The sequence below is a fragment of the Synchiropus splendidus genome, chromosome 14, assembly GCF_027744825.2.
Source record: "Synchiropus splendidus isolate RoL2022-P1 chromosome 14, RoL_Sspl_1.0, whole genome shotgun sequence".
NCBI lineage: Eukaryota > Metazoa > Chordata > Actinopteri > Syngnathiformes > Callionymidae > Synchiropus > Synchiropus splendidus.
In genome coordinates, this window is record NC_071347.1 from 22,584,841 (window position 1) to 22,608,809 (window position 23,969).

General features: G+C 48.4%; 1 protein-coding gene across 15 annotated transcripts in view; it reads left to right on the plus strand.

The window, feature by feature from the left end:
• Positions 1 to 8,738: 8,738 nt before the first annotated feature.
• The window catches only part of pard6a (par-6 family cell polarity regulator alpha), a 37,783-nt gene continuing 22,552 nt past the window's right edge, over positions 8,739 to 23,969 (plus strand). For all 15 annotated transcript variants that reach the window (XM_053885383.1, XM_053885375.1, XM_053885377.1 and 12 more), the window contains exons 1-4: positions 8,739 to 9,082; positions 14,313 to 14,535; positions 23,459 to 23,748; positions 23,806 to 23,931. In XM_053885383.1, the coding sequence (XP_053741358.1) occupies positions 8,957 to 9,082; positions 14,313 to 14,535; positions 23,459 to 23,748; positions 23,806 to 23,931 (765 nt within the window). In that variant the 5' untranslated portion in view covers positions 8,739 to 8,956. The remainder of the gene's footprint in view (positions 9,083 to 14,312; positions 14,536 to 23,458; positions 23,749 to 23,805; positions 23,932 to 23,969) is intronic.

Genomic DNA, 23,969 nt, shown 5'->3' on the forward strand with positions numbered 1-23,969 from the left:
CCACCTGGTCCATTGATGATTTGCTAGTCAAACAAGTTGATCAATGACTTCCAATCAACCAAGTCTGTTGATGACTCCCTAGTCAACCAAGTCTGTGCAAAATATCTGAGTCAACCACCACTATCTGTGACATCTGAATTAACCAAGTCTGTTAGTGATTGCCTTGTCAACCAAGTCTATCAATGAATTCCTTTTCGACCAAGTCAATCAACTTCCTTTTGAAACAAGTCTATCACTGACTTCCTAGTCAACCACGCCTGTCTATGACATTCAAGTCATCCACGTCTGTCAGCGACTTTCTAGTCAACCAAGCCTGCTGAAGACTTCTGAATCTACCAAGTCTATCACTGACTTCCTAGTCAACCACGCCTGTCTATGACATTCAAGTCATCCACGTTTGTCAGCGACTTTCTAGTCAACCAAGCCTGCTGAAGACTTCTGAATCTAACAAGTCTATCACTGACTTCCTAGTCAACCACGCCTGTCTATGACATTCAAGTCATCCACGTTTGTCAGCGACTTTCTAGTCAACCAAGTCTGCGGAAGACGTCTGAATCTAACAATTCTATCACTGACTTCCTAGTCAACCAAGTCTATCAACTTCCTTTTGAAACAAGTCTATCACTGACTTCCTAGTCAACCACGCCTGTCTATGACATTCAAGTCATCCACGTCTGTCAGCGACTTCCTAGTCAACCAAGTCTATCAACTTCCTTGTCAACCAAGACGTTCTCCCGAGTGTGGTCCTCCAGACCCGGGACACACCCGGCTCACCTCCCGACTCCTCCAGAAGAGCCTGAGGAACCTGCTTGAACCGAGCGTGTGCAGTGGTGCGAGCAGACTCCACACCCTGGTGCAGCGAACCGGAACATTTATTCATATCGGCCTTATTAATCCCTTCATTGATTCCACGGCGTGGTTTTATCATCCGATTTGAAAAGTCGCGCAGGTCGCCCTGCGAAGAAGCCGCGAAGCCTGGAGATCAAGAGGGAGACGGGCGGCAGGAAAAGAGGAGAAGAAGGAGCGGCGGAGATAAAATTAGAAAAAGATTGCAGATAAATGGCAGCACTAAAGGCGGCGCTGCGTCCACATACATCATAGTTGAGCGGCCTGTTTGTGTGCGTGCGGCGGATTTAATGGACGAACCCCAGCGCTTTGGTCACTGCTAAAGTCATTAAAGTCGTCTTGATCCCGGCGAGCAGCAGGACCCACGGAAGCGCAGACCTCTTTCCTCCGTGATGAATGGCACAGCTGGTGAAAAGCGCTGACAAAAACAAGAGCGTGATATGGAACTTGATGTTCTCCTCCGGAGCCAGATTATCTCCCGACCTTCAGGCGGCGAGATGGACGACACGTGCGCGACTCGCCGGCTCTTCTTCTGCTCTCACGCTGCTCCACTGAGCACCGAACAAACGACATCACAAACAGCTTCATTAGGTTAGGAAGAGCAGGGGCTCCCGAGTCGCTAGTCATGACTTGGTGGCTGCTTCGGGTGCACAAGTCTAACAAGTCGTCTTCAGACTCGATCCCAGCGGCGACATCAGACGGGCTAGTGACCAAGCAAAGTTTCAGACTTGCTAACATGACAATTCTCCGACCAAGTCCTCCCGACTCTCCTCCCCGACCAAGTCAACTTTTGACCTATTTATTATGCAAGTCAATTTATGTCCTGAGCAAGTCTCTTACTTCCTGGTTCCTCCTTGTTTTGAGCTCTACCTCACAAAACATAGTTATTGAGCAAGTCTATTGCAGGTCAATGCTGTCTCCCAAGTCCATGACTTCCTTTCGAAGTACCAAGTCTATTCCACATAGAAGATGTCTATCTATGATGTCCAAGTCACTCTAGTCAGTCTATTATTTCCTAGTCAATCAAGTTTATCTATCACTTCCAAGACGTCTCTTTGTGACATTTGAGTCAAGTCAAGTCCAACTTTTGGGTCATCCAAGTCTGTTTATGACCTCGCAGTTAACCAAGTCTAGCAACGACTTTCCAGTCAAACAGGTCCATTCACAACTTCAAAGTCTACCAAGTGCATTTTTTAACTTCCTTGTCAACCAAATCTGTTTATTAGTCCCAAGTCAACAAAGTCTAAAATGACTTCCAAGTCAGCCTATGATGATCCACTCAACGCTTCTGTTTACACCTTCCTAGTCTACCAAGTCTATTCTTAACTTCGCTATCAACAAAGTCTGTTAGTGACTTCCCAGTCAGCCGAGTCTGTGTCAGTCTTTTTAGTTTGCCAAGGTTGGTTCTGGCCATCCGTTTACCAAGTCCAAGAAATGTTGCTGAGTTCTCTCTGCAGGTCGTGGCCACAGTCCTGACTCAGACATACAGGTGGAACTGCAGGAGGAGCCTCGTCTTCAAGAGCTTCACCTCAGCAGGTCTTCAGGTCCTGACAGGTGCGCAGCATGTCTTTTCTTGCAGCACTTTCAAGTCGCCGGAGTGTTTTTGTAACAAGGAGTCACTCACTGATGTTTTCAGTCTCCACCAGTCCCTGTCCAGCGAATGTTGCTGAGTCATCATTATTTTGGATCTGACTGCTGGAGGACCGGGATCAGGGCTCTGACCGGTTCAGACCTCCAGGAACAGACTCCGCCCGAGCGTCTGCCGACAGCTGTGTAGCTTTTAGTTAGCGCAGCTCTTTCACATGGGAACCCTCAGCCCTTGACCTTCAGCATCTGTCGGGGTCTCTAGGTTTCAGGGATCCAGTTTCACTGATAAGACCCGACCCTCCGGGCAGACTGGCGGGATCTTCATCAACTCGTCATCGGCAGATAAGAGGGAACCCGAGCCTCATCTCAGACTCGTATGAGCGTCGGTGGCGCTCTATTATTGATGCTGGGCTCGGACGCTCGGGGCCAGTCGTGCTTAAAGGCACGCTGGCAGGGATTCAGCCGGACCTCTTCATCGCGGGGCGGGTTTCATGTTAGCGAGTGGTGTTGGAGGAGCGTGTGTGGCGCATAAATCTGTGGACAGACGGGCGTCTGACAGCCAGGGTCAGCTGGGATCGCCGACCTCAGGCCCGGCAGCAGGTGATGCCATCGAGTCCGATACGCGCCGTCCACTTAGTCACGTTAAAGACGGACACACAACACCGAGGTTCTGACCCCGAGATGGCCGGGCCTGACCACTGGACTTCAGTTACTGAGGCTGCCGTCATCCAGTATTGACCAGCAGCCAACACACACACTCACTCAGTCTGTGTTCTTATGCCTTGTGGGGACCTCTCCTGGCCATCGCCCTTTCCCCAGCCTCTCCCCCGGAACACATGGCTCACCTGAACCAGAACCAAACTGAGACCCACTTTGACTCACCCAGTTATGTTGGAGTTTTAATCCACAAATTCAGGCTTAACAAGGAGGGGTCCCCACAAGTGTAGCTATAAACACGCAGGGCTAATGGTGACGTCGCCCCCAAAGACAGTTGCTCTTTAAAAATTCATAGATGACTAAATGAACTGAAGTTAAAGGCTACTTCATTAGTGAGTCTGTGTGTGTGTGTGTGCGTGTGTGTGACTGGTTTAGCTGAACCTGTGAGGACCTATTCTTGGAAATACACCTACTTTGTGGGGACCTCACAAACTTCAGGCTCAATTTGAGGATGAGGAGGATTACGTTGGTGTTGCTGTTCACCCATATGTCCAGCAGAGGGAGCAGTCCTGAGTCAAAAGTTTAGGACAGCAACAAACTCCAAAACCAAGATGGCGACTGTGGAAGAGTATGGATCATGTAGCTCTGGCACAGAAGAGGAAACGGAGGCAGCGTTGGAGGAGGCGCTGGTCGGTGAGGACGTTAAATATATGGCCACTGGAGGACGGAGAGTTTCCACCATTGTCACGTCTTCTTCCTGTCTCATTAGAGCTGCGTATCGGGTAGCGACAGCAACACTGCCCCCCATGGTTTCCAGTGGTACTGCTCATCCCCGAAAGTTTAGTGGAGAGAGATACGGAGGGAATGAAGCAGTGTGTGTGGGGGCTTGTATATCCTACTTTGCAGGGACAAAACTATGCTGAAGTGATGACCGTACGACTTTGTGGGGACATTTGGCTGGACCCCACGAAGTTAAGAATCAATGAGAATGAGGGATCCAAAATTACTGGGTGACTATAACTGGGTTCCACTTTGGTTCAGAGTCCTGGTTCAGGTGAGCCATGTGTTCCGTGGGAGAGGCAGGGGAAAGGGCGATGGCCAGGAGAGGTCCTCACGACGTGTGTATGTGTGTGTCTCAGCAGGTGCTGACCACTGCAGCCTGCAGGTAAACACCTCAGAAGAGCTGCGAGTTTGTTGGAAACAGACTGGTGGTGGTCATAATGTTATCGCTGCACCTTGAACATGATTTTTTCATTTTGACACAGGCACACACACACGCAGACAAAGACTCTAGACGATTAGGATAGTTATTCTGCTGCAGCACAGCTGGAGGCGGCGTTGGGCAGAGTCCTGCGTGTGTGTGTTTTACGGCTTGAGGGGGTCATTCAATTTTAATTTGAAATGGGATTTCTGTGTCTCTGTCTGTTCAGCAAAACACAAGCTGCAGGATAGAAGAAAAGGTGAAGACTTATATTCAATTACACCTCATGGAGGAGCGTGTGTGCGCGCGTGTGCGTGTGCGGGGGGAGGGGTGTGTTACACACCAGAGTAAATCTATCATCGTGTACATACATTTCTCCCGCTATGTCTCCTGTCAATCTCAGCCTGGGAGGCAAAAGGGACACGCGCAGGCTCACAGCGCCCTCTCGCGGACAGCACTCTACACTCTATGGGCGCGAAGTGAAGTTCTGACGCGGTGCCTGGTTCTGGCCTGGAGGCATGTTGTGTTCTGGCATCCTCCAGCCTCTCTCTCCAGAAGCACCTCCGTCCATCTGGGCGAGTCTCCTCCGAGTCTCTCCCGGATGACTGGGCTTCTCTCTCTAAAGAGAGTCCGGAGACAGTGTTCTCTGGGTGGCTCCAAAGCTGGTGACCTCAGAAACCCAGCGCTCAGTGGAGAGCTCTGAGCTGTCCTCTGGCTCAGCTCACCTCCACCTCATCTCGAGCCTGGTCTGGACCTTCCACTCCTCCCCGAGGAAGCTGAATCTGAAGTGAGAACTGAAGGTCTCGCGCCTCCGCAGCTGAAGAACATCGTTGTGGTCAGTTAGCCGTGTATCTACTGCCACCACGCGGTCAATCGGGAGACATGCACGCATCACAGATAAATTGTGTCGCAAATAATTCTTTATTCGCGAGGTGGTCGGGCATTTTAATGCGATTTCTCCATACTCCTCTATAATTTGGTTGACTCATTTGCGACCTCTATCGGCGGCACGTGATAATCTTTTACTTCAGCGCGTGCATCTCCACTTTAAAGCGAGGAAGATGCGCTCGATTTGCGCGTACTTGGCCACAATTTGGCATTTCTTTCCCTCGAGTCAGTGTTTTGTACGCGCGTTTTACTTTTTTGCGATGTCAGAACTGGTGCTCCGTTGAGATCAGAGTGCAATAGTTGCAGAAAAGTCCCTTTAAATAGCTGTAGTGAAGCGCAGTATATGAAGTGCCCAGCAGATGGAGGCAAAGTAACATCCTGCTCACAAGATACGGGTCGCTTCTGTTTCTCAACTGGTGAACACGTGATTTTTGTCAAGGCGCTGGCTTCATGTGGGGGAAGTTCGCAGGTGTTTGGGTGGGGAGGTAGGACTGAGGAGGACTGGGTCTGGAAAGAGCGTGACAATTCAGAAATCTCTGGATACAGAGGAGCATGAGCAACACAGAGGTCACTTGGCCGCACCTTCCCGGGTCAAGGGTTCATTTGACCGACTGCACCGCGCTGAGCTTCACTCCAATATTCCTAAATGTTGCCTCCTGTCGTGACCTCACTGAGCTCCGGTTTTCACCGGTACTGAAGCTTGTGAGTCAGAGCTGGAGTGCAGAATCTTCTCCGAGGGTCAAGCTGGGGTCACAGATGAATCCAATACAAACAAACATTCTTTCATTTCATGGGAAACTTCCCGGCAACCTCAGCAGCGCCTGCAGTTGTCTGGCTCGCTGCGGGAGCTCGCTTCAGACGGGGCAGGGGGGTGGAGGAGCTGGACAGCCTTGAGAGTCAGACTGGCTCGCCGACATTCCTCACTCGCTGTTTTGACGGAGAGGAATGCCAGAGCAACATATGAGCCGCCGGAGTCGATACTGACAAGGAAGAGAGTCTTGAGACTGACAGGTGACACCATGATGGTTTTCACGGATGATGTCATCAAGACTCAAGCCTTTGTCTAGAGCCTGTGTTTCAAACTCCAGGCACGAGGGCCGCATCGGGTCCTGCCATCATGACATAGGGCCCGAAATGTACTGCAACATTTGGACATAAGAACCAAGATAAATCAGAGTTTCTGATGGTTGGAGTGCAGGAGAACCCGTTTGGCTTCATCTCCATGGAGATGACTCAGTCCCGCACTGATGAGGTCACACAAGTCGCGACTGCTATTCTGTTGCTCTTCTGGCGAAGCCCATGTCTGAACAATGAACAATGTTGCCGTCACGGATCACATGCTTGCATGTGTCCTTCACTGTGGTATTGCTGTTCACCAATATGTCCAGCAGTTTATAACCCCAACAAACTCCAAAACAAGCATAGAAGAAGCATTGAGTGGTCACCTGGACCAGCTGGTCCTTAAGTGAGCAAGTTCGCACCACCAGTCGGACCTGATGACATCATTTCCTCTCCCACCCCAGTGGGTCATTCTGTGACCAGCGACTCTTGTCAAGGGGCGGGGCAAATTCCCGGACAGTGACATCGCTGATGCGGTGTCTGTCTTGTGTAATGAAGAGCTCCGCCCACATTTCTGTTGAATCATCTGTCACTCCGCCGACGTGTGCGCACACGATCGTGACCAACCCTCTATTGTCAGGCCTGCGTCCAGTCGGCACCTGACACGAGTCAAACCTGTCGGGCCGCTCCATCCCGCACGCCCTGCCAGCGCCGACCCGGGGCCCGAACATGCCGGGCATAGCCCACATTTGTGAGGCCGACCTGACAAAGAGACGCTCGCGGGGTTGCTCACCGCACGTCTTCGCCTCGCTCAGGAATGCGAGATAAAGATGGAGTCGTAGCTTTCTGTTCAGGTCGGGGAGGAATGTAAAGAAAAAGACTTCTGTTCATCCACCACAGTTTAAGGAAAGCGAGAGGAGAACAAGTGACTGGACTGGTTCACATAGCTGACATACCTGCTCACACACACACACACGTCTTTATCAGCCACTCACACACACTGCATACCGAGAAAATGGGGGCGACATGACAGAAGGTGAGTCAGGTTTGGACTGACAAACCCTCAGGTGAGAGGAATGAGCTGGACCTGGGGAGGGAGGCCCAGTTGGGGTGGTGCTGGTTCGGCCAGCAACAGTGAGGTCCGCACCGAGTGAATCAGTCAGTGACCAACGGTCTGGAGGAGGGAAACAAGGCTGATATGGAGGCTCAGCAGAAGAGGAGGAGGAGGAGGATGATGATGAAGGGAGAGGCCCAAGTCAGATGGGTCTGTTGGATGGTGTGTTCCTTACATAAACACTTCTCCAATAACACACTCGCAGGTCTGAGCACAGGCTGGTACTGAGGGTCAGCACTTGTGGAGGAGGGAGAGAGGAGCAGAACACAAACAGTTGTTAAGTATTAGTCACCAGTCACCCTCCTGTGTTTACGTGCTGATTATCCGACCTTTGGTTCTGGTCCAGAACAAATGCGATAGGTTTGGTTTCGGCGCTGGTGAGTCATCTCCAGCGGTTTGTGGTTTTAGATTTGTGCGTTCAATCTTTGTCTTACTTTATTTACTGACGAGGTTCAGCTCTAATCCATTTTTTTTTACCTTTATCTTTCTTTATCTTTCTCAAGATTTACTTTCTGTACTTTCTAAATATATTTTGATGAAAATTCCATTGCTTTTGTTTTTACATTTTCTTTCCTTTTTTATTTTGTCAGCCTCTCGTGTGTTTTATAAATGTTATAGGGTTGTAAATTTTATTATTTTTATTATTATTATGTGTATTTATGTCACTTTTTTGCCTGTTTTCCCATTCGTTTCTATAAATGTAAATAATTATTGAAAATTAATTATTAATGAATTATTTTTAGGCAATTAATTTATTTCCTGTATTTCCTAAATATATGTTGAAGAAGATTGCACTGCTTTTATTTTTACATTTGTTCTCCTTTTCAATTTTGTTTTGTTTTATACATGTTTGTTTTAAATTGTACTTTATTTTGCATTATTTTATATCGTAATAGTTATGTCACTTTTTGCTGTTTTCCCATTTGTGTCTTTGAATTTAAATCATATTTTTATGAATCTATTTGTACAATGCACTTTCAACAATGTTATGTTGCTACATTGCTAGTAAATGTTAGCAACCGCTACTTCAAGTTCCCCCTCAGGTCTCCTGTGTTCTCTCACTCTGGTCCATCAACACCATGTGAGCAACAATCAAATATAGTTCCGTACGTGACACTGAAGAAATAAATGGACAGGAACCATTAAAAACTCTTTTATTTGAACCAGTTGGTTGCTAACAGTTAGCCAGTGAATGATAAAACACGAGACTGACAAGGAGCGTAAAACGACAGTAAAAATTTCGATAATGTTAAAAAAAAAAAAAAAGTAGTAAAGCACGTGGTTTATTTGGATTTAAATACATTTTAAATTCAAAATCAAACGCGGTGTCGTGTTGTGGTGACGTCACGGCCCGCCCCCCTCCAGCAGCTCCTGTCTGCTCAGGTCTGAGGAAGAGGAGGAGGAGGAAGAGGAGGAGGAGGACGCTGGTCCCTCGCATCAGAGCTGCCGGACTCCACCTGTCGCGAGCGTCGTGTGTCCGAGTCCGGACCGAGGCTGTACCCCAGCGCAGCGCGGAGAGCGAGCGAGCGGAGTCGTGACTCGGAACATGGAGCCGCAGCGCTGAGGACGGACGCGGAGCCCGAGACCGACGCTTCTCTCGGCGGATGCTTTTATCCGCAGTGCCTCCGCGGAGCACCATGTCCAGACACCAGCAGCAGCAGCAGCAGCAGCAGCAGCAGCAGCGGACGCCGCTGAGATTGACGGACAACGTGGTGGAGGTCAAGAGCAAAGTGAGTCCTGCCGCGTGTGGCCCGAGCTCGCCGGGCCCTCGGTGTCACGCCGCGGTCATTTCAGCTCACGTTTGAGCCCTAATGCGGTGACACTCGCCGCAACCGCGCGAGTCACCTGCTGCCTCACTCTTGGTTCCGCCTCGCCCGGCTGTTACACCGAATTTAGCTCGATATTTAGTGACCCTCGCATCACAACAAGACTAAACTGGTGACGTCTAAAGGTATAAACATGGAGAGCGTTCACCAGTGGAGGAGAGTGAGCTCTCCTCTTTTTCTCTCACGAGAGCGAACCTCGCTTCGACTTCAGATCTCAGACCCAGATTGGAGGTTGTGTCCTCAGTAGACTGGATCAGAAGGTTGGAGGTTGGAATACTGTCTTCACCTGTGGCTGTAGAGTGGAGTACTGAGATTTGTCAGCACCACCAGTGTATGAAGTCACCCTGACCCACTGTCTGTCCCACTGTCCCGCAGGTAACTCCCTTCAACAGCATGTACTTCTAACGCTGTCATGACTGCAGGACACACTCGCCAAACTCCTCACACGACTGTCATCACACTGATGTTCTGCTGATCCGTTTGTTCAGCTTTGCTAGTGACTGCAGTAGACTGTAGTTTCCTAATGAGTACAGTGGTCAGCTAGTCATGATGCTGTTGTTTTGTTAGTCCGCTGTCAGGAAGAGGCTGAAGCAGCATGGCGCCACCAAACATCAAAGACTGGTTTTTCTCACATCAAAGGACTTTCTCACCCACATTTTGAACTGTTAAAAATGAATTGTGGAATTTCAATACACCATTTAACTATACAGTCCTAGTTTGCAACAATTTCTATTCATGTTTTTATGAATATTTTCGTGTATTCTTCGTCAGTCATGTTCGCTGACTGGTCATATGGCAACTAAATGAGTAGTTGACTGTCAAACCAATCATTAGTTGCTAGTATTACTGAGAACAGCAGTACATTCATGTGAGTACTTGTACTCTGCTGCCAGTGCGGTTACATGTCAGTACTGTCAGAGACGGTGGTTGGGAGTATTGTTCTATTTATAGTGGCCTCAGCTCACGTGTCAGTACTCCTCTACTGAGCCAGTACTTCAACACACGAGCGAGTGAATGGCTGTTTAGAACTGCGATGACGGTGCGACTGGAGTCGATGGCTCGGTCCTAGGACTGTGGTTCCTCTCAGGTCCATCCAAGTGACTGACTCCAACAGTAGTAGCGTCAGAGGCTCCTCCTTCTTCAGCGTCTCCCGCAGAGGTGTGATGTTCGAGGCTTCCTCTGTCCTCACGCTTGCTCTGCATATGGATGAGTGTGTGGTGCGCCACAATGTTTCCCTCATGCGCGTCAATATTGAAGATTTTATGACGAGATTGTGCGACTGTCGGCATTGTATGTTTTGGACTGACAGCAGCACACGCTTCAGTGTCTTGGGCTCTGACTGGCTCAGTGAAGTGGCATCAATGAGCCGCCTGTCTCAGCACGGACCCGCACTGATGTGTCGCGAGTTTGTGTGTAGAGTTGTGGACCTGTGGCAGGTTTGCAGGCTGAGGCGTGCAAGTGCTCTGGCTCTGAAGCTGAGCCCCAGAGGAAGATGATGGTGGAGACGGTGAGGCTCCTCTGGAAGGAAAACTGCCGTCAGTCACATGATTTTTAAAAGACAGAGTAAACGTGGGGAAAATAAAAAAAAATCTATATTCGTTATTAATCATAAATGAATACATGTTTTGCAAAAAATAAACAATCAAAAAAGCTCAATATTTAGAGGGGAAATATACAAGATATTTAAAAAGAAAAAACTAATGAAATAAATAAATCTATTTAATTAATAGCAAAAATGATATTTCAAAAGTAAGTAGGAAGGAATATGACAAATGGATAGAAATATGAAAGTACAACTCACTTTAAAAATACATTAAAAGTAAGTCAAATGTTCATATGAAAAATCATATCACACTTTTCATTGAGACAACAAAAAACAAAACATATTTCAAGGACTGGCACATGTTTTTGTTATTGAGGGGCAAACAATCAAAATCATTTTTATAAAATGATTTTGGGAAATAATTGAAAATAACTTGTATGAGGAAGACAATCTATAAAATGGAAGGAATACATCATTTTATGTCGGTGAAATGTTTCTGCAGGGATGTAGCTATTGTGAAACGGCGTGTCAGACCTGAGGGTGTCGGACAGTGACGTGGCTCCCTCAGCACCCGCTGTGATGAAGCTGTCGTCCCCATCATCTTGCCTCTCTCCTCATGACTGCTGGCCTGTATCAGTGTGTGAAGCACGTGAAGAATGTGGCTCTTATCTCCCCTGCCTCGTCCGTGAGCGACGCCACTTCTTTACATTCTGAAGTCAGTCATCCCGTCACACAAAAGCACCGTGTGTTTGACACGTTTGTGCGGCGAGATTGTGAATCTTTAACTGCGGAAGCGGGTGATTCCAGAAAAGTTAATATTTGTTTTCCAAGATGCTGAGAACATTCTTGAGTCGTTACTTCTTTCTTCTTCTGCCACTTGTCTGAGGTCAGGTCGTGGGGGCAGCAGATGGAGAGAAGAGGCCCAGAACTCCCTCTGTGCAGAAACCTCCTACCAGTCACCTGACAGTATTCATTTCTCCTGGGTCTGCCCCAGGCCTTCCTCCCAGCTGCACACATCACTACTGTGCCACCTCCTGGAGGAGCAGAGGTTCTCCTCTGAGTCTCTCCTGGATGACTGAGCTTCTCTCTCTAAAAGGGTGGGAGGACGGAGAGACTCTTGTTCTGGGTCGCTCCAAAGCTGGGGACCACCGGTGAGAGGAGAAGCCCACTGCTCAGTGGATATCTTTGCCTTCTGGCTCAGCTCTTTGACAGGGTCCTCATGAGTGAAAAAAATACCGGACCCTCCGCTGTTTTCTGACTGAGGGCCAGCAGGGACCCTGAGGTTCACTAGCTTAACTCGGCTTTCTTGACGAAAGCTACAGCTAGCATCCTAGCATTGTGGCACTAATGGCTACGCTTGAAATGAGCAGTTAATTTTAAATGTTTGATAGAATTGTGTTTTCCATTGGTGGATGATAAATCTGTTTCCAGCGTCTCCTTTACTTGAATCAGAATCTGATTCATCGAGATAATAATCGATTGACTGGACAAGAGCTGGAGCAGCAGTGAGACACAGAGTTGTTTACGCTGCGTGGACATGCACAGCAGAAGGACCACAGCACTGTGGAAGCTGTTGACTCAGAGCGTGGAAGAAAATAATGAGATGTTTCTGGATGTGTCACCGAGTCCTGGCGGCTCCCTGGAGGAACATGCTAGTATCAGACGTGTTTCTGTCTGTGGGAGGAGGTGTGAGGGGAGAGGAGTGAGGTTGGAGAGAGGCATCACAATAGCAGGACATGAAGGAGGAACAGATAGACGTCTGCAGGGGGCATGGTTTTAATGGTTAGCACAGTAAAAGAGCTGCGCGTTCTTCTGTCTTCAGAAGGACCTTGTACTCCCGCCCTCGCTTTGACTCTCACCCAACCTTCAGTTGACCTTCTTGATCAGCTTCTCTCTGTTTTTAAAAACAGCGGCATCATTTTAGTGATGAAGCTCAGGCTGTTTTAGGGGAGAAGCACCAGGAACCCAGGCCAGAGAGTGGATAGAAAGTCATATGATACAGAGTTCTCCTCAGGGTTTTCTTCCTGGTGTAGGGGGACTGTCTGACAGGCGGTGGGTCAGTGTGTGAGGACACCTTGTATATGTCCTCCTCACATGTCCTACATGGCCTCCTAACAGAAAGATAAAAATCTGTAGGTTTAGAAGTGAAAAGAGATGAATTATTAATAGCCGTCAGTAAACAGAAATATGAAACAGAAAAGTGACATTTAACTATGTTTTCACCTCAGGCTCACAGCGCCGGTTGATGGCAGTGAAGCGGCCAAACATGGCCCTGAGACCTCGCTTTGTTCTGAAGGGACCTTAGATTCACACAATAGAAACTCATAACGTTTGTTTCCTATTCAGCGCTTTAAGGGCCCAAAATACACTCAAATCTGGATTAGCGTGTTGCAACCTCCGCAAGCCTCGGCGCTGCCCAAATTCTAACAGTGTTATTTAAAGGTGAAGTCTCGGGAGAATTAGCATAGCGCGAGCGAGAGGAGAAACTCCTGTAGAACCAGATTCTGTCTCAGTGTCTGCCCGGACTGGTTCGACCGCTGGAGCAGGGATCAAAGCAGCAAGTTCTGTGAAGCCGTTAACATCTGCTTAGAATCTTATCAATCAATATAGTGTAAATAATGTTTAAAAAATCAGTCCATACAATCTTTTTTTATCAGTTTTTTAACTCCTGCTCATCATACAGTCGGTGCTAATGGGAACTACACACACAAGGTTTTATTTTATTTTACTCACTCTATTGTTTTTACTGTTTTTAAATTTGTCTTAGAAAATCTTTTTTTAAAAGTTAAAAGTTTGTTGAAATGGAAATCCTCATTCATATTGTCATTTAGCCTCTTTTTACTGTAAAACGTGAGAGTGTTATTAAGTACCTGCTGTATTAATCTGACAGTTGTTCGTCCTCTCTTTATTTTTAAAAAGCATCACTCCACAATTGTGCGTTTTGTTTTTTCTTTCTCTACTTTTGAATAGTTTCAAATTAATGATTTACTATAATATAAGCTCACTTGCATTATAAATGCATTTACAGTTGGTTCTGTTTTTAAACTATTTTTTTGTTTCTGACCTTTTTTTATTTCAATCAAATAAAAGTATTTTGCATTTCAAGACAGAAAAATAAACTGCAGAAGAAAGAAATATGGACAGCAAATATAGCACTTTGATTACAGATAAGAATGACCTTCATGGAGGAAACCATTTTCCGATAAATAATCTTGATTCTAAATAAATAAATAATCTTTTAAACCAGAAAAACAATGTGTCTCAAGTAGTCATGAAAAATGCAAAGAATCAAGCAGTGATGAATGAACATGATCCCGATGAATGTTCTCTGTGGGCCATGTTGCGCAGTGTCAGGGCCTCCACTGGCCCGGGAGCCACACACCCCCTGATCAACATGGAGACAGTGTGGCCTCGGGGAGGAACAACCTTGTGTCTTGTTGCCTGAATTATTTAGCAAGAGGTTCCCATCCCTCGCCCCCAAAATAATGTGATGCTCTCAGCAATAGTTGTGGGGCAATCTCCAGATGTTGTTTGGACCAAACCAGAGCTCAGATCGAGCGACTTTCATTGTTGACTCTTGTGTGTGTGCAGTTCGAGGCCGAGTACCGCCGCTTCGCCCTGAAGAGGAACGGTCCGGGGGGCTTCCAGGACTTCTACCGCCTGCTCCAGAAGATCCACCGCATCCCGGACTTGGATGTGCTGCTGGGCTACGCCGACGACCACGGAGACCTGCTGCCCATCAACAATGACGACAACTTCTACAAGGCGGTGTCGTCGGCCAACCCGCTGCTGCGCATCATCATCACCAAGAGAGGTGAGACACCACGTTGTTTCCATACATGCAAATCTCAGCCTCCGACTCGCTGGCTGCTGCGGCTCTGGCTCCGGGCTCAGCTGCTGTTTGGACTCTCCCTCCCGCTCCGCTCCAAAATAACCCTATCGGAGCCGCTGGTGCATATTTGAACAGATCAGCTCGGGCTGAAGCAAAGCCGATTGAGATCCAGGCGGTTTCCTCCTGCGGGTCTACGGAGCCGCCGGTGTGTCGTAATGAGGAAGCCAGTGTTGGAAATGCTGAGCAAAGGTGGCAGGTTTAGACGTTAAGCAGCTCAGAAGGGAGAAACTCTGCACGTATGAAAGCAAGGATTATATCAAGAGACACATGTTGGAAACACGCGACGTGAACAGAACAGTGGTCCACCTCCGAGACTCCTCGCCGTCATCGTGCTTCTGTACTCGGTCTGTTCGTTAGTCCAGACTTGTGCGGTGACACTGAACCTTTCTGGGGTTCCTCTGTCTCCATGGTGACAGGAGAACTGGATCCATCGACCCCTGCTCTACTTTCAACCATACTTTTACCAGGAAGGTGCGGACCGTCCGCTCGGCCTCTGCTGTACTTGAACCAGAGAGTGATGTCATCATAAACGACATGTTCATTCGCAAGGTTCCTCTTTCTGCAGATAGAAGTTTCACTTTACTCGCTTAAAATGTTCAGTGAAGTTAAACTGCGTCATTGTATGTTTTAATAACAGTTGAAGAACGAAGTAGTGATGGCAGTAACACAACGTGCACATACGACACAGTACCGATATCCTGACTTGCAAAGGTCAAAGGTCATGGCTTGCACTGTACCCTCACTAGACTCCTGAACAAGGTGGCAGGCTAATTAGGGATGACCTTTGACCTTTGCTCATCACGCTCAGCCGTACCGTTCCTGCACTTTGTGTCGCTGCCGCCGCTACTTCATCCTTCGGTGGCATTACGCAGGTTTCACACGCGCGTGCTGAGCAAACCGATGGGAGTTTTGACGCTGGTGAGGACAACAGCGTGGTCGGAACATCCTCACGTCGTGGGGTCGAGCTGGGAGAGCTCAGCCAAATGAAAATGGATAGAGAGTGATGAGAGGGGGGGAGGTACGGAGGGAGGGAGGGGACCCGTGTGTGTGTGTGTGAGGAGGATAAAAGCCATTAGCCACTCTCTGGGATTATCTGACTCCAAAGACTTCATCAATCATATCAGCTCTGGTTCCTGTTACCTGGTGGCCGATGTGCTGGACAGACAATAGGAGGGGTGTGTGTACTTCATCTGGGTCTTTTGCCGGACCCCACAAGGTTAAACCTGATGAAGACTTCAAAATAATTGGGTGATTCTAAGTGGGTTCCAGTTTGGTCCAGAGTCCTGCTTCATCTGAGCCATGTGTTCAGGGGGAGAGGCTGGGGAAAGGGTTATGGCCATGAGAGGTCCCCGCAAGGATATATACAAGTGTGTGTGTGGGCAGGGATGTGGCGAGAGCATTACATCATAGCAGTAGTGTTCGGTAAGTGAATTATGTCGACTGGCGCATGAACAGTTTGTGTCTCTCCGTCCCTCGTTGCCATGGCAACATTTGTTGATAAAGCAGCGACGGCCATGTTCTTTTAATGGGCATCAATCATGTGTCCGACTGACGGAGGCTTCTCTTGTTGTCGTGTGCGTGGGGGAAGTGAAGTTGTTGTCACTGCTTTATGGCGTCATGAGCTTGTGACTCTTCCAGAGAAGCTTGCAGACTTGTGTGTGTCATGCGATCCAAAGAAATGAGTTGTTTACGTTCTGTATATGGTGGACGTTGTGGTGAATTAGCCTGGAGAGCAAAAGCATCATCGTGCTATTGGCTACGCTTGCAAAACACCCTGTTGTTGCCAAGATCTGTTTCTCTTTAGGGAGCGAATGATAAGATCAATGTATTCGTCCCAAAGCAAGATCAAGTCCTGTCTCTCCTCTTGTCCTCCCTGAGTTTGTCTTCTCCTCATGTCCCTCTGATAGACTCATTTCTGATCTAGTCCTTTCCAGTCACTCCCAATAAGAACCTCAGCATCTTCATCTCTGAGTCTCTGAACATCATGGCAGTGACCTCACCCGTCCTGAGCTGCGCTCTCTTCTTCACCTCCTTCATCTCCATCCATCACTCTTAATGATTCTCTCCTTCATCTTCACTCCTTCTCCACCTCCTACGATAACTTAAAATCGCTATATCATCCGTGGAAACGATCTGCATGGACTGTTGACCATCCAGGGTGCTCCTCCAGCCCTCCTGCAGACTAGGAGAGGCCCCATAAAGATCAGTAGGCAAACAAAATATGACATAAACAGGAAGTGATGTGAGGTTCTGTGCAGCTTCATGCCAATAAAACTGGTCTGTTTAGCGTCAACATAGGAAGTGTGTTCATTTATTGTTGTATCCATGTGACAAGCTTCAATGAAGTGAAAAAGTCTGTCTATTTTCAGAAGCATTTCTGCTAAAATCTTGCTCAATATTATTATACACTGAAATATTTCAGGGCTAACTCCAGCGCTGAAACACCCAGCACACTGCTGTGTAATTTTCCCGGCCATCACTTGCTGTGCTGAGGTCACCCACGTCTCCCTCGCACACCCGCCGCTCGCCAGGTCATTGTGTTGCCATGTGACACACGCAGAGCGGTAATCAGAGAAGTGGACCCACGACCTCACAAATGACTTTCCATAAATACTGCCGTCGCAAATAAACACGGAGCGGCAGCAGGTTTGTGTCTGAGAGAGACAGGGAGGTATTTTTAAACCGAGCCAGCTGTCGGTGGCAAACGCTCCGGCACTGACCCGACACACGGACCAGAGGAGGCTTCAATTATTGATGCGTGAAGATGCTCAGAGAGGGAAGGTGTCCTGCCCGGCATCTGGAGGGAAGTCAGCCCCATGCTTCCGCTCTCCGTGAGGAAACTGGAAACTGGAATGGTCATAAAAAGTAGTTTCAAGTGGTAACGATGAGAGACACGTATATCATCTGGTGGTAATGTTTCCTTTTTATAGTTCATCATCAGTTTTCATATTTTCTTAGCTCAGAAGGGAAAGTGAAAGTGGACCTCTAATGGTCAATAGAAAAACTCTTGTTTGTATGGTCTTCCTGTGCACTCTGGTTTCCTCCTGTGCACCGTGTGTGAGTGGTTGTCTGTGTATATACCTCTTGTGGAGGGCTGGAGAGCTGTCCAGGGTATCCTGCATCTCTCCTCCCAGGAAGCTGATATACAGTTGTCAAAGGGTTGAGAAGGAACCAGACTTGTTGGCCATTATCTTCCCACCAAGCTAAGAAGCTAGGGAGGAGTTGCGATGAATCATTCGTCAGTCTGAACCATTCGCACCCAGTTCGACGAGCAACAGAAGTCAAACTTGGATGGGATCATGTCAGGGACTCTGAAGGTCGAAGCTATGTAAAACCCAGCACGTCCTCCCACATCGACACCTTTGAGGGAGTTAAAATTAACTTTCACGTTGACTATCCGATTTGTTAGTCCCTGCCTGTTTGTGTGTGTGGTGGCTAGGAGAGCAGAGAAGAAAAATAGGCTTGGAAAGTGAAAGTGAACCTTGAAAATGTAGTCTGACTCAGTTTTTTTTGTAGCTTTCGCAGTCAATTCTGCATAAACAGTAGCTAGTTTTATGGTATTAGCTAGAGTTGTACGATGTTACAGGTCAGTGTATTTTTTTTAGTCGTATTTTTTTTTCCATACATTTTCAATATTTTATCTTAAATTACTGTGAAAGACAAATCGTGTGGTCGGAAGTGTGGAGCTTGGAAGGGTTAAGGTTCAAGATCGTGGTCTTGAGACAGCTGAGCGTGGAGTGGCCGAGTGCGCAGGGTTGAGTTCTGCTCGCTGTTATCAGGGATTTGATCGCAGTGGGGGTTGTTCCTCCTCCAGGCCCGGGCCTGGTTATTGTGTGCGTGGGAGGGAGGGTCTGCAGATCAGTCGAGGGAAGTTCTCTAGCACAACGCCGCACTTGTACAACTAGAAAAACAAGAGCAGCGTTCCCAAAAATGGAGAGGAAAGTGTGTAATTGTGAATTATTGATGTGCATGAGGGTGTGAGTCTCTTTGTGTCTGAACACAAGCTCATTGTTCGTGCGCTGGATGTGGCCATATGTCAGCCCCCCCACGTTCCAGATGGTGGTCGCCGCAGAGTGAGGTCACGGTTACACACTCGCACGCAGCCAGCGCTCGGCTCTTCTTTCTGACGAGTCATGGGGGGGATTACAGCCAAACTTGCTGCAGGGTGGGAGCTCGGGTCGCCGATCAAACCTCTTGATACACAGATATAATCATGGAGATTTGACAGTGCGCAGTGTCGTGTGAGCTCCACTTTTAAACCTCCTGGGTACTCAGCACACACACACGGGACAGAAGTGCGCCTGCAGAAGGGCTTAAGGAGGTCTCTCTCAGGGCCCAGTGTTGGGTCGCCACAAATACTTTTGTCATTCTTTTCAGCAGCCAGTCAAGAAGCAAAGCAAAGTTTTGACTTTTATTGAATTGGTGATAACAGTAGTGAAAACAGTCGTGTTTAGTCATGACAACTAAACTTCTCTCCAGTCTGCAATGGTCCTCACCCGGTCCATCTCTTCATTTGTCACGTCAGCGAGCCAAATGCTCCACCGTGTCCCACAACATGAACAATGCAACGTGGATGTTCAACAGTAGGTTTGGATTTCTTCTGAACAAACAACCGTGGGCTAGCATCCAGGCTAACGTTAGCATCCTCATAGCTCAAACCAAACCAAGTGAGATGATCAGCGCCGATGCAAGAGCTTGCAAAAACTTTGGAGCTGTCATTTCTAAAACGTCTCCAACACTGACTATGCATGACACAAAACACAGCACGGCAGCCAATGACACGCTGTCTTTACGCGTGACGTCATCAAGTGTTGTCCCAATTCTGAGGGACGTCAGTCACTTCACTTGGTCGTCAGAGGGCACTTCATAGTGGAGCCCGCTCACAACCAAGTGCTAGTGTTGAGTGTTAGGAATTTGGAACGTGATGGGACAGTTTTCATGTGGTTCTGTATGTTCCACAGGTGACTACGATCTTAACGTATCAGTGTGACACAGTAAAGTAGAAAATCTCTGACCCCTCCTTTAAGATCCAGTGAGAGAGAGAGAGAAACTGAAGAGTGCATGCTTCTCCCACACAGTTGCCCCAAAACACTTGCAGACCATGAAAGCCAGGTGCCATTGTCCTCGACGGAACATAACAGAGTGGACCCTGGAAGCAACTCTGTGTCGTGGAATAGCGTGAAAGGACTTGATTAAAAGGTTTTCCGTGAAGAGGAAACTGTTTGGTCGGGTGAAGTTATTTCAAGCTGGTGATTTGCTTGTGGAGATCAGGTGGAGTGTTGTGGGGACCATCATAACAAGTGCATTAATATTCTGCAGGACGTGAACTTCCCCGCTGGGCTGCGCCAGCGTAATCCCCCGCAACAACAAACACGTGCTCCAGGGCTGCAGCGTCCGAACTGTGCTTGTTGTTGCTCCGCAGTGTTGATTTCAGCCCAGTATTGACGTTGAACGATGGAATATAATCGGACGGTGAGGAAAAATAAACTGTGGAAGATTCTCATGGCTCCTCTTCAGGACCTGACCACCGGCTGCGCCCTGACAGCCCGAGCCGCTGGATGACTTTAGACAAAAAGATATAAGGCAGTAAATCTAATTTTCTGCAATAACATGGGGAGGGTTCAGGGAGAGAACAACGCTCTGCTCCCACTCTCTTTAAGATGAAATGGAATTTTTGTTTAAGCACACAGGTAACTGAACGGTTCATTCATCTGTAGTTTCACCTCGGTGCCTGAAGTCAAGGCCTTGTTTCTGAAGCCTCCTGCTGTGCCGATCGGACACCGGCTGAAGACTGAAGATTTCTTGTCGTGAGTTTGAGTAGAAAACTGCGTGTGATTGACGTCCCTGCTCTCCTGCTACGTGTCTGTGTTACACAGGCAGCCGAGGACTCGATTGTTAGACCAGGTGTGTAAGTCTCTGACACGGAGACCAAGATGAAGCTCACCAGGGTCCTTCCCGGGACGTTTCCTCAGTGTAGCGGGTGTCGATAGCGGAACGGCAAATCGCCTCGCACTCCCTCAGTTGTCCTCCTTAGCATTCTCGCCATCAAGCCTAGGTGGCGCTGACGTTACGACTCACACCTGACCAAAACGGCAGAAAACTCCCCCTTACAGTGTTGGGACCGCCCATGCTGTTAAAGCACTGTGTGGAACCCCGCCCTCGATTTAAGAAACACGTGGCTCTAAATTCTGTTAACAGGATTTAGTTTATTCATCTAATGTTTATTTTCGTTGAACAGGCAGGAACATATGGCATTTGGCAAGGAAGGAAAAGTGTAGCTAGATCAGATCCTTCTCCAGGAATTAATGTATGTTGGGGTCTTGATCACAAGTGAGGGAAGTGGTTGTGTAAAGGGTCTTCAGTCAGGGCTCTGCATCATGGTGGAGAAAGAGCTGAGCCAAAAGACAAAGCTTACTCCTCTCACCTGTGGTCAGCAGCTCTGGAGTGACCCACGGAACAAGAGTGTCTCAGTTTGGACTCTGTTACAGTTGAGCTGAGTCATCCAGGAGAGACGTGGAGGAGGACTCTGCTCCTCAAGACAGTGCAGTCTGATCTGGTCCCAGGTTTTTCTTTCTCAAGCTGCGGGAGCTTTTCTTCTGTCCGTCTCTATCTCCGATTTACGTCAGCGGAATAAAGTGCTGCGGCACAGCAGCTTGTCTAAGGAGCTTTTCTTGGTTAATTACACGTCGGGAGCGTTGGTGTTTGTCTCCGGGATATTGGTCCCAGACCAGAGAGCGGATGAGGGATTCTGCGTGGAGAATGCAGCAGGTCAGATATGTGTCTCCGGCCGCGCCACAGACTTGAATCCTCCTTCATCTGACTCGATCAAACCTGTGTTTGACTGACGGAGTTGCCGGCGTGTCTTTGTGCCACCGCCCGCCCGTGCACGCGCACGCGCCCGTGTGTGTGTGTGAGAGAGAGACGAGTGAAAATAAAAGTGTCTTATATAAGCAGCTGCTTTTGTCCCCCGTGAAGAGCCTGAGGGGGGAGCTGTTTTGATGTCAGATCTGCTGAGTAGTTATTCAGATGCTCAGTAGCGTTCTGCTGACAGCACGGTCCACTCTCCTTAGTGCAGTTCATATTTAAAACCTCCACGTGCCCACGTTCTTCAGATATCCTTACTGTGTCTGTGCCCAATGAAATACTTAAAAGACTCATTGAAACAACTTATTTGAATGTGTTGTATACATTACATTTTTTATTCATTTTTTAAAATATATATATTAAATATATATATTCTATTTTTTTCCCTTTTCTTTTTACATATTACAATCATTGTTTCATATTTTTTGGATACCCACTCATTTCTATTTAGTTTTTTTTATTTTCTATTTAGAATTTTTATTATCATTGCTTGCATTTTAAAATCTTTCATAACTTTTTTCATGTCTTCGGTCATTCAAATACTCTGAATATGGCCCTCGTATTATCTTAATTTTTTTGTGTTTTCATCCAGACTTTTTTTTTCTTTTGCAATTTATATGAATTAATTTTATGATGTCAGTATTAATGACAAGCAGAAAGGAAAGATTATACACAATAAAGAGAAGCTACATCTTTAAAAGTCTTTTTAAGTATTACTACCTTTTCCCTCACACAGGCTGTACTTTGACCGTAGTATTAGGTCAGTGTATTTTTCTTCCACTGTCTCTTGGCGTCTCCCAGCTTTTGGCCTCATTGTGAAAGAGAAGGACTCGGCGTCCGCTTCTGTTTCTCTTGTGATACAATCTGGCCGATGTTGTGCAGTTTAGAAATAGAAAGCGCCACAAAGAAAGGACAGAAAAAGGAGCGGTTGCTGGAGCGATGCCCAGAAATGTTCCGGAACAACAACAACGTTGGGCTGAAGCAGAGCGTCAGCGTGTGGATGCGGTTGTGCTGTCATTGTGGCGTTTCAGCGTCAGACCTTCATCTTGGGTTCTGAATAAACGCCGACCATATGTGAGTAATGCTCCGACGGACAACAAGCTGAGATTAAGTGGCGATAGGACGGACTCTGACACATTTACACCCAGCAAATCCACTAAACCTTTAAAGCCGACCCTCCGCAGAGATGATCCAGTAATCATCCCGAGTCTGGAGAGCCAAACAAAGGGAAGCAATCTGAGGGATTCTAGATTGAGAACAAATCTGTCCGGCCTTAATCTGCCTCAGTGTGGATCGCAGGAGCAGCGCGCTGGAGTGACCAGCCGTCGGTCTGTCGTCCGGAAGACAGAGCTGAGCCAAAAGGCAAAGCTGTAGATGGTGACCAAAAGAACAAGATGGCTCATCTGAGATCAGAGCTCAGACTGAGACTCCTCCGAGGCCAGGTGAGGTGGCTCTGGGGGGGAGCCCTGGTGCAGCCCGAGGAAACCTGGGCACAGGCACCTTTAGCTTCCACCCACAGAACGGTCTGCAGTTTGGCGACCCAGAACTGCGACGGTCTGCAGCTGAAATCTGGGGAGGCCGTGACTGGGCCCCAGAAGAGGCCTATTTCCGAACCTCATCCGCTGTTCCTCCTCACTTCTCCTTGTGATCTGTGGACTCAGGAGAGACTCAGCGCTTCCCTGTAGCCACAGCAACGACTGGGTCTCAGCAGCTTTCATGTCAGAGTCAATTATACTTCTGTGGAAGATCTGGAGGCTCAGTTGCGCAAGGCTGAGTGAGGGAGTGTGGCGCTGTCTGAAGCCCTGCCAGAGAGAGACAGGAACTTGGTGATGGTTTGATCAGCAGCAGGGCCCAGAGGGGCGTGTGCACACCCCCTACCACAGGTGCCACTGGTCCGTGTGGGTCCTCCAGCTCAGGCGGTGTTGCGCGGGACATGACTGGACCCCAGCAGTGTCTCATGACCTTCCCTCTCTGCCTCCAGAGGACGAGCCGGTGGTGTTCGGCACCAACTCGCTCCAGAGGCGTAAAAAGGGTCTGGGCCTCACCGGGCTGCGCAACACCAGCTCCGGCTCCACCCACTCCAAGAACAAGCCGGGCCTGATGATCGGGCTGCCGCAGAACTTCCGGCAGATCTCCTCCATCATCGACGTGGACATCCTGCCGGAGACACACCGCCGCGTGCGTCTGCACAAGCACGGCACGCACAAGCCGCTGGGCTTCTACATCCGGGACGGGGTCAGCGTGCGCGTGACGCCCCAGGGCGTGGAGAAGGTGGGTCTCCCGCTGTCGGCGCCTCACCGGCTGGTACTTACGTCCGGGTCTCGGCAGGTGCCCGGGGTTTTCATCTCCAGGCTGGTCCGGGGGGGTCTGGCCGAGAGCACGGGTCTGCTGGGGCTCAACGACGAGATCCTGGAGGTCAACGGCATCGACGTAGCCGGGAAGTCTCTGGATCAGGTGAAGCGCCGCACAGCCCACCTCCACCCCGACATGTT